The sequence below is a fragment of the Theobroma cacao genome, chromosome 4 (assembly GCF_053813885.1).
Source record: "Theobroma cacao isolate CCN51 chromosome 4, ASM5381388v1, whole genome shotgun sequence".
NCBI classification, from domain to species: domain Eukaryota; kingdom Viridiplantae; phylum Streptophyta; class Magnoliopsida; order Malvales; family Malvaceae; genus Theobroma; species Theobroma cacao.
Genome location: NC_142642.1, coordinates 26,968,860 through 26,979,923, shown reverse-complemented (window position 1 = coordinate 26,979,923; position 11,064 = coordinate 26,968,860). Strand labels below are relative to the sequence as shown.

Genomic DNA, 11,064 nt, shown 5'->3' with positions numbered 1-11,064 from the left:
GATGAACCAAAGAATGGCGGTCGTATGTTTTTTGTCTTGGCTTGCACGTCAAAGGCCACTGGATTACTTCATAAAAAAGAAGAGGCACGTGAGGAGGGTGGATATTTCGCGGTGACTGGTGAAAGTGATTGCATGGAAACTAGCTCACCACAAACTTGTTGTTTTCCATTGAAGTTGACGAGCTCCATCTTTGTCTTTTAACAGAATATATATACTATACTTCAAGTACTGGACCCAATATGCTTGCTGAATTGATTTTCAGAATTTTCTTTCCATTTGAACTACATGCAGTTTACCCCTTTTTCACATTCAGGTGATGAAAATGTAATATAGAAGCCAATGAGCGTTTGATCAAAGTGCAAAATTACAGGTTGAAGCTGCCACAGAGTTATGCTTGCCAGTGGACATTTGCATATTCCTGGTCACATAATTGCTTTAAGCAATGCTATTTAGTCTTACCTCTTTACTATATATTTCTACTGGGACCCCAGGATGCAGTCTCAAAAACAGTATTTTTGAGTTTCAAATAGACAACTTAGAGTTTTCTCATCGCATTGGAACTTAATTTTGCCATGGCATATATGCTGGGTACTCTCACCCTATAAAACATAGCTTGAGATGTTCGCCTTGAACAGCTCCTGCTGGTCTCAGCTATCTGTTTACATGGCGAAGCATCCAGGGCGGGATTACAGTATTTGTACTAGGCTGGGGTTGAGTCTCAGCCTCCTTGTTTGCACCTTCTATGGCCTGGAAACTCCCTCTGCATGATTCATATCAAAACTGGAGATTAGTCTCATTGCAGGAGTAATACAGTGCTGAATTTTGCTTAAGTCGTTTCTATGACTGATTTCTATAAAACTTAACAGAAAAAAAAAATAGTTTGTGTAGATAATGCCTATCAGCTAGCTATGATTAGGGTTATGTAAACAGAATTCGGTGTGACTACAGCATGGAACTAATTAAGAAAATAACTATAGTTCTTGCTAAATCTAGGCAGTAGGCTGCACTGTTGGTAAAACTGGTGGCAGCACTTACCCTTATTGGCAAAATTAAGTAAGGACCAATTGGCTGTTTAGGACAAAAAAGAAGTAAAAATATACAGGAAAATAATCATCCCTAGGAATTATTACTTTTTTCTGGCCACAACTTAAGCAAATTATAGAGAGGATGCTTTTGCATCCTCAGAGATATCTTTTAACTACACTATGATCATCCATCTCATCAGCGGGACATCACTTAATAGCAAGTAGACCCATGGCAAGCTTTGCCTTAGTCAATTAATTCCTTACCGTTGTCACTAAGGTAAAAGAAATCAGTGCAAAGAGGGAAAATCATAAAGTACGAAATAAAGAAAATCCTAATCAATCAAACAGTTAAAGCATACGAGCAGTAGTTGAGGCGACCGGATGTGTACATAAATTACATATGCAATGGCATTCTCAGTTAGCATGAAAGATTATCAGAGAGAGAGAGTACCCAATGGTCAAAGAAGGAAACTCTATTGTTGCTGGTGGTGGTTGTATAAATGATGATGAGTTTTGGGAAAGGTTTTGCTGCTCACATTGTGCATGCTCAGTCTGTGTCTTCTCATTTTCTTTGAGCTGTATCTATGCCAGAAGTATCAATGAAAGTCAAAAATGATTCAAGAAACTTCGTATTTAAACAAGAGAATGCATGCTTTGGCAGTTAGAGGGTAGAAGTCGTGGTTCTTACTTTTTTGGCTAGCATGTTGTTCTGGTTTTGTAGTGCCCTTTCCTGTCACAAGCTTCAAGTATGAGATTTTCATATGTGGCAGTGTTCTTTCATGGGATTTAATGTCGATTTTAGAATACAATCTATAAGTCATGATAAACGTTTTATCATATGTTAAAGTATCTTACTCTCTTCTGCAGCTCTGAAATGGACTCATGCATGAGTTGATTCTGCATATCAGAACACGTAATTAATGAGTGATACAAAGCATTCATAAAATATGTAACATAAATTTTCATAGACCTCATTGAACATGCTAATTTACCTTTCTAGTTCGTATGCGCTTCAGAGAAGTATCAATTTGTTGTTCCAAAAGTTGCAGGTCCCTTAGACTCAAGGGATCAAGCTCTTCTCCCAGGAAGTGCCTGCATGATAAATATAAAACATATCATTTTCTTGAGTTGATTAAGTTGCCGGTAAATCCAATCCAACCCTAGAAGCATGTAACCTCATATTCCATGTAGCATATTTATTTAAGGTAACAGGACAAAGCTGCTGCTAGGCCTCAGTAACTTATCAATTTTACAACATCAGTATGCTTCATCAAGTTTTAGCACTAGGATTTATATACAAAAATGATAGGCTATAGCCCTTCTTGGGAATGAGAATTTAACTTGTGGTTATTGACTCTTTTCAGGTAGATATACTATTTTGAGTGCTTCCTTTATTAGGGCATGGGGACTGGATCACATATGAAATGAGATGCATGCTCTTATTTAAAAGTTTTGTGAAAAAAGATAGTACTATTCTTTCAACAGGCAAAATATTGCACAGAAGTTGACAGCTCTACATGACTGCTGCCTGCAAGCCACTTTCAAAGTTCTGATAGTTCACATGAAGTTACATTTGTACCTCAAGTTCCTTTGTAAAGCTTCAATAGTTGACATGAGTTTGGGGCATTCCAAAGACCAGTTTCCCTGTTATCATTTAGAAAAAGGATTTCAAGAAATTCTGATTTCATCTTCATTTTAGTAAACAAGCACTAATAATTATTACAAGTTTCAACCTTAAAGAGATTCTGACTATCAAAGGAAATTTCAACAACTTATAGTAATGGTTACAGTTGCATCAGGGACAGTAAGAATGCATGAAAATGAACTCTTTCAAGTTTGATTTTGGAACAAGCTGAACAAGAAAACTGCATGGTTTAACAGCAGTGACTAATTCTGTGGAAAACATATGCAGTACAATCAAATTAAGAGATTTATACCTGTGAAGAATAGAAACACACAGTCAACCATGAATTGAGGATTAAAATCTGAAAGCAAAACTCACCATAAAGCTCTGTTAATTCTTATCTGAAGACAGATAAAGTTACAATGTGAACTTTTACTCACAGGCACGGATGGAAGAAGATAAAATTACACTAGGGTTTCCCAACAAATTTATGAAATTTAAGTTTCATTCTTGACTTAATATTTTTTGTTACACTTTCCATGTAACAAGTGTTAAGTTAGAACAAAAGAATAGTTGCAAGGTCTCAACTATTTTGGTCTTCCTTGAAAGCAATTACAGCTTCTCTTTCTTCCCCTAAACACAAATATTTACCCCAACTCTCAATTGGTCTTCATCATTTTTTTTTGGTACAAAAGGTTATGGTGAAAGATGCTGGCATTCTTGCTTGTGTGTCATTATTTTTATGTTTGAATAGGTGAATGAGGGAGTCTCTATGACCTTATCAATGGAATTGGTGAAAAGATGAAGTTAACAAAGAGTAAAGAGTAAACATCTCTTACCTTTGTTGGAGTTAGGCTCTGCTTGCAATACTCCTTAGTATGAAAAGTTAGTTTTTAATTTAGAGATGTAGTGCTGTGTGCTGATTACATGTCTTTTACTTTATGGTTATTTAATTTCTTTTATTTGGTGGTTATTTGGTTTTTCATGTTAGTCATATTTTGACAGTTAAAGCAAATGTAAGGAACAACTCACAAACTTAGTGATGTGGTAATCCCAAATAGTGCTATTTATTTTCTTTTAATTTTATCAATTTGTTTTTTAGCATTATATTTTGTAAGGCTATAAAAGTTGTTATCCTTATTAATGAAATAGTGTGTGATAATCTTCTTCTTTTTTGTTTTTTAGCACTCAACAATCTCTTAAGTTTTTCAAAATTTTAACATGGTATCAAAGCATTTATCTTAAGAGATTGTGTTAGTGTAAAATCACTTCAAAAAAAATCCCCATTAGTTTGTCTTCCTTACCTTTTACTGTCTATCTTCGAAATACCAAGAAAATGACCTTTACAAATTTCAATGCAACTGCTCCACCTGTTTTTACAGGAGAAAACTACTCAATATGGATAGTAAAAATGAAGGCATATCTTCGTGCGTTCGATCTTTGAGAAATCATTGAAGTTGGTAAAAATCCTCCTGAGATGAGGCAATTAAACCCAATAATCGCACAGCTAAAGCAGCATAGCGAAAAAATTACGAAAAGGTATAAAACTTTATCCTGTATTCATTCTGTTATTTTCGACTCGATTTTTACTCATTTAATGAATTGTGAGTTTGCCAAAAAAGCATGGGACAGGTTAAGGTTGAGTTTCATGGTAGTGATAGGACCCGTCAAATACAAGTCCTAAATCTGCAAAGAGAGTTTGAAGTATGGAAGATGAAGAATGAGGAAAGTGTGACAGACTACCTAGAGAAGGTTTTGAAAGTAGTCAATCAGTTGAGATTACTTGGAAAAAATTTACTAGAGAGAAGAATAGTCAACAAATTCTTTGTAAGCCTGCCAGAAAAATTTGAGGCCAAGATATCTTCTCTGGAGGACTCGAAGGACATGTCCACATTGACCGTGACAAAGTTCGTAAATGCTCTTCAAGCTCAAGAGCAAAGAAGAGATTTGAGGCAGGAAGATCATGTAGAAAACGATTTACTAGCACGTGCAAGTGAGAAGAAAATGGTGATAAAAAACAAGGTAAGCAAAAGGCTCAATACTCTCCCTGTTCTTATTGTAAAAAGTAAAAAATGCAACCATACTGAGTGTTTTTGCTGGTGTAGACCAAATGTTACATGCAAGCCTTGTAACCAGCTTGGTCATGTAGAGAGTTTGTAAGAATAAACTCAATCAAGGAGAAGAAAAAGCTGTAGTAGCCAAAGAAAATGAGGTGAATGAGGTGTTATTCATGGCTAAGAATCCCGAGAGGTCAATAAGCTCTAGAGAATTAGAAGATATGAGAAGAAAAAGCTGTAGTAGCCGAAGAACATGAGGTGAATGAGGAGGTGTTATTCATGGCTAAGAATCCCGAGAGGTCAATAAACTCTAAAGAATTAGAAGATATGAGTGTCCATCAGCAGCATGTTGCCTCTTTTGACCAAGACAATGATGGAATTATTTATCCATGGGAGACTTACAAAGATAAGCATGGGAATGATTCAGGAACTTATGACTCTGAAGGATAGATTTGAATTCTAATCCAAATTAGAAGTATTGATAGCTGATCCTAAAGAGATGTGTTGGAATTAGGTTCTGCTTGCAATACTCCTTAGTGTGAAAAGTTAGTTTTCAATTTAGAGAAGTAATGCTGTGTGCTAATTACATGTCTTTTACTTTGTGGTTATTTAGTTTCTTTTATTTAGTGGTTATTTTATTTGGTGGTTATTTAGTTTTTTACGTTAACCATGTTTTGGCAGTTAAAGCAAATGTAAGGGACAACTCACAAACTTAGTGGTGTGGCAATCCCAAGTAATGCTATGTGTTTTCTTTTAATTTTATCAATTTATTTTTTAACATTATCTTTTGTAAGGCTATAAAAGCTGTTATCTTTATTAATGAAATAGTATGTGATTATCTTTTTTTTTTTTTTTAGCACTCAACAATCTCTTAAATTTTTCAAAATTTTAACAACCTTGTTGGGGAGCAAAGAGGGAAGTAGAGTAGTATTAAGTAGCTAGTTTAGTCATTATTATCATTTCAACTCAATTTAAAATCATTAAAAAATGTAATTTTGAAGGGTAGAAGGGACAACGAGCTCTAATCATCAGAATGGAACACACATCATATGAATCAATCAACTGTCAACCTCATCCTCCTCCCAACTAGAAGGAATTTGAAAAGTGAGGTTTTGAAGGATTTAATTTACCTCCAAACCCTCCAATCTAGATAGGCAAAGCAAAATTTTATTTCCCTCTACTCTCTTATTCTTCCATCATATCCTAACATACTTTCTTTTTTTTTTCTTTTTTTGGATGGAATATCCAAACACATTTAATGTATATGCAGTTAGTGTCATACTGTGTAGATACATTCTCCAATAAAATCACAACATAGACACCTTAGCTTCGCAATGATTATATATATTGTGATTTATTTTGGACAAATTCATGATTTGCTGCAAGATCTAGACATACCTGTGATTCAGAACCAGTTGGGACAAGCTGTCTCTCTGCATTTGATTGTTGTTCATAGCGATCTAGGATCCTTTCCATGCTGTAATAAAAATTAAAGTTAATCAAGGAAGCTCTACACAGGTATATTGAATCTGGTTAATTAGACTTAATACAGAATTCAACAGGAACACCCACACTTTCAGTACAGGAATGTCATTGAATGTTATGAAAGTCCATGCTGTAATAAAAATTAAAGTTAATCAAGGAAGTTCTACACAGGTATATTGAATCTGGTTAATTAGACTTAATACAAAAATCAACAGGAACACCCACACTTTCGGTACAGGAATATCATTGAATGTTATGAAAGCCTTCATTACGATTTCTTTACATTGAATTTATAAAAAAAAAAATGACCTTCTGATTTTGCTAAAATCTTTCACAAGAATGTGTCTCAATTATGGATTTACCAAAGTTCTAAATTCTAATCATTTTAATGGTTGAGTTATGATGCACCTAAAGAGAAACTGCCTCCTTAGCTATGTTAATGCTTAGTTCAGCTGGTAAAGACCTTTGGTGGTTGTGTCAAGCTCCCAGATTGAATCCTAAATGTCATAATTAAAAAACTGAGAGGTTTACGAGATGAAAGATGGTTGTTTCTCATTGCATAGTCTAATTATTAGACAAAACTGAAAAGGAAAAGATGAAAAAACAAAGAAACCTAAAAGGGCATGCTTGACATCAATATCAGGACTAGATCAATATTCACCATTAAAGCTTATTGAAAAAATAGAAACTAGCAGCTCCTAAATGTTGGCATTTTCACTACTTAAGATGCACAAAAAAAAAAAAAAAAAAACTCTTAAAGTGAGACAACTATAAATGCCAAATGCCATAGTGTATATATCAGATTCTACATTTTATTGGTAAGTAGTAAGTAAATATTATTACTGCTGATTGCTATCAATAAATATGAGTTCAAGAATCAGATCAAGCTGCTATCAATTGCATTCGTAATCCTAGTTCACTTTCACTAAGAGCAAATACTAGTTAACTTTGTATCTAAAGGATGTACAAGGATATTTCCAAATATAAAGAGCAAGAACCAGTATATCAAAATGCATTTACTTTCATATTATCCAAAATGAAATGTATTTTTCTGTTTAATTCAATATATACATGAATTTTTTCTTCACACACTTCAATTTTACATGAGAAAGGTAGTATGTACAATCTCACTGAAATTTGATGACTTTTAAAAGAAGCAATAGACAACTACTGCATGCCTGTATGTTCTAGCAATTCCCCCATGCCCTTCCTCCATGTTTGTTTAATTAACCATTTTTAACAAGATACAAGTTGCAGCAAAATGAATAGGAGAAATATACACTAATTAAAAAGAGTTTGTTATTTAATAACAAAAGCTTTTTTGGAATAACTTTTTATAATGTTGCAAATAATGCTTTTGGGTATAAAAAGTCTTTTGCTGCAATAGATTGTTACAAACTAAACTAAATTTTGGAAGAAGAATGTGCATAAATTGCTACAAATACTTTTGCATCACAATTACTCCATTTCTTGTTATAAAAAGATTTTACAATAGAATTTGAATTGCTTCAAACCTATAATAATGATGCAACAAGCATATTTTATAGCAATTTTATGCACTCTTGTTGCAAACTGTAGTTTGTAGTCACCTATTTCCGAAACAAGACTTTTCATACTACCAAAAAGTCAAATTTTACAACATTATATACAAAATTTTCTTTGCTAAATGTCAAACTCCTAGTACCTAGTAGTGCTATATATCTATCTATATATATATATATATAGATATATCCATTCAAGTTCTTGCAACTTCCTATGTATGATCTTTCCCTGAGTACTGGCTGACTTTTCAATGCAGGTTGGACCACAACTAGGCATGCTTGTGAAGCCATCGAAACATACATATATCTCATGCAGGATTTTACAACTATATCTCCGCCAAAGTCTAATGAGATAAGTAAGATGAACTTCATCCCAATCTAATATACTTATGTCTAATGAAAATAACAGTTACATGCTCCCCTAAGTTGTTGGCAAATAAGATCTTTAAGCTGAAAATTTAAAGTGTTAGAGAGTAAATAAAATTGTTTTAGGGGCTAGATTCTGCTTTCATAGCTTATTCACTTTCTCAATTTTTTTTCTTTCGTTTGTGACTTCTCTTTTGAGTATTTTTTTGGTAAACCTCATTCCTTTCTGCAGTTACCATAGATGGTTCTTTGGTAATTGCATTGGTATATCTCTTCATAAAGTTAATGGAAATGATAAAATAGTGTTACATTCCATAAATTAGGCTACTTTTACCACTAACATCAGTATAAAAGTTATTAACTTTCAAATCCTAATCTCAAAAGACAAGAAGAAACTTTATGAAAATATGCTTGCAATGTTTTAGCACTCAAGTTCAATGAGTCCACAGCATAAAATACGTTTTACCTAATCTCAAGTTAAAAATCTTTTTGGAGTTTCATTTCTCTTTTGGAAAATGCTTTAGCAGCGAAACAATGAAAATCATTATGTGAAGAATTTGAAACAAAGTCACAACAAAATCAAAGAAAAGAGATTTAACTAATTGAAATAAAATAATGCAATTAGACACAACCAAATCATTTTGCACTTTGTTAATATACAAGTGGAAACATGAAATAGCAGTAGCTTGCCCCTAGCTAATTAAAAATGGTTATTTTATTTGAAAAAATTGCACTAGCTATTGGCTAGTAGTAATGCTAAGTGGAAAAATCATTATGGAAATTGCAAATAACAAAGTTACATTGCTTTCCTCACTTTCCTATATATGATGCCCTACGAAGAGCTAATATAATTAGGAGGCAATCTCCTAGGTGCATTATCAACAACAAATTCCAATATCCTAGGTTAAAAATGAAATGCAAAAACATGAAAAATAGAGAAATGCAACAACACCAAGCCCTATATATATGACACAAAGCTCTAGGACATTTTGGTTAAACTTGACTCTTTCAACGTTGAAATCTGGTTTAACCAATTTTGCACATCCAAAATTTTACACCAATTTTGCATTAACATAAGCAAAACGTTCCACAATCTGCTGCTTAATTTCCTGTTAAACTTCTATGAAGGTACAAGTTTATATCAAGTACAACAAATAAAGAAACAATAACATTAAGACTTAATTAACACAGATTATTGGAGAGGTTAAACACAACACATAACATTATTTCACTTTTGATATGACAAATCAATCCAGAAAAATTTTCACGTCATACCTTATCAACAACTAAGCAAGGACAAAAATGTACAGAAATGTTGTTTAACTAAAGGAGGACTCACTTTCAAAACAAAAAAAAAACTAAAGGAAGACTATATATACGAAAAGTCCACTATGTGTGTGTGTGTGAGAGAGAGAGAGAGAGAGAGAGAAAGACCACAGAAATGACACATGGAAAAGTCCTATGTTGTTTTCTCCCATGTTTGGTTTTTTATGAGTATGTACACGAGGGGGACAGATCAAAATAATATTACATCGAAGGCTAGAACTCCAAATATTGTAAAAGCAATCCCTTTAAGATAAGAGAAAGCTGAAGATTTTCGTGTAATGCAAGCCATGAACAGTGCAATAATGAACAAAAAGCAGCAAAAAATAACAAAGACCCAGAACTTCAGTACAATCAGAAAAAGAAAAAAGAGGTTGAAAAGAAATATAACAATAAAGAACAAAAAAAAAAAACAAAAACATGCAATAACAAGAAAAACTAAGAGATCAGAAAGTAAAGTTGTAGAAGAATTTTTGTAAGAAACCTCGAATCAGTTGAGTACTCAAAGAGCTTCCCTTTGTTAGAGAAAACAATCAAAGCTACCTCAGCATCACATAACACTGAGATCTCGTGAGCTTTCTTTAGCAGACCAGTTCTTCTCTTTGAAAACGTTACTTGCCTGCTAATCTTGTTCTCGATCTGCCTTAGCTGAACCCTACCTCTCCCCATTTTCCCCGAAAAATGAAGGAAAAAATTTTCTCACTAAGCAAACAACCAAACAAACAAAAACACAGAGAGAGAGAGAGAGAGAGAGAGAGAGAGAGAGAGAGAGTCAAGAAACCCTAAAGATAGAGTTCATGTTTGCCTTTCTCCTTTTGATTCTAAAAGGAAAAAGAAAACATGAAACTGGTACAAAAATGGAAATTCTTACGAAATGGGTTTCTATTTTTGTGTTGGAGTGCTTCTATTTTTTGCTGTTGTTATAATGGAGTAAATGACCTTGGTTTCCCACATATTTATAGGGAAAAGAAATGGAATGGGAAAATAGTAGTAATATTTTCATTTTTATTTTATTTTTTATTTATAATTTTGCTTTGCTTTGCTTATTTTGGCTTTTTACTGCAAGAGTAAGGAGAAAATATACAGTGGAACTGAGGAAGAATTAATAACGGGTACAATGTGTTGTTGAGATGTGATTGGTTGAAAGGCTGAAACAGTCGTTAATGCCTCGTTTTGAGCCACAGGTTTTGGGAGAGCAACAGCGTCCGTACATGATTTTGTCAGCATTCGTGTGGGACTCGGAAGAGTATGTGTCTGGTTTTGGTTGACGGCGCTAGCTTTATCCTCCCTTCGTTTCTTCCCACTCCCTACTCCCGTTACTACTGCATTTGCACAAGTACAAGTCATCTCAATTAATTTGCTCTGCTTCTGCCTAAGTAATAGCTTCATGCCTTCACCGTCCTTAAGGCTATGACAAGTTGTTCTACGCTTCATCAATTCATTACTCCATCTGTATCTCAATAATCAGTGATTAGACATTCAAGTATTAAAAACTTTTTGTCCATACTAATTAAAATTTTGATTTGGGTTGATGTTGAAAAATAGGGACAGATGAGAAAAAACAAATTGTTTTTCTCCTTTTATGCTTGCTATATATAAGAGATGAAAGATAATAGATATTGAGATTACAATTGTATTCATTT

At 33.6% G+C, this 11,064-nt stretch overlaps 1 protein-coding gene across 2 annotated transcripts; it reads right to left on the bottom strand.

The window, feature by feature from the left end:
• Positions 1-314: 314 nt before the first annotated feature.
• On the bottom strand, positions 315-10,367 carry LOC18601756 (agamous-like MADS-box protein FUL-L). 2 transcript variants are annotated; one of them, XM_018118824.2, is made up of 8 exons: positions 9,906-10,367; positions 6,105-6,183; positions 2,605-2,669; positions 2,018-2,117; positions 1,881-1,922; positions 1,714-1,755; positions 1,477-1,607; positions 315-760 (listed from the first exon to the last, which is right to left on the bottom strand). In XM_018118824.2, the coding sequence occupies exons 1-8, from the start codon at positions 10,088-10,090 to the stop codon at positions 652-654; spliced, it is 753 nt and encodes a 250-aa protein (XP_017974313.1). In that variant the 5' UTR covers positions 10,091-10,367; the 3' UTR covers positions 315-651. The 2 variants fall into 2 exon arrangements, with proteins under 2 accessions (XP_017974313.1, XP_017974314.1); XM_018118825.2 differs by having other exon boundaries at positions 1,477-1,601.
• Between the last annotated feature and the right edge of the window lie 697 nt (positions 10,368-11,064).

Coding starts and splice junctions, on each gene's coding strand:
- LOC18601756 (XM_018118824.2), bottom strand. CDS start 10,090: ATGGGGAGAGGTAGGGTTCAGCTAAGGCAGATCGAGAACAAGATTAGC. Junction 6,184..9,905: donor GAGTACTCAACTGATTCGAG/GTTTCTTACAAA, acceptor TTTTTATTACAG/CATGGAAAGGATCCTAGATC. Junction 761..1,476: donor TTTCCTTCTTTGACCATTGG/GTACTCTCTCTC, acceptor TGAATCATGCAG/AGGGAGTTTCCAGGCCATAG.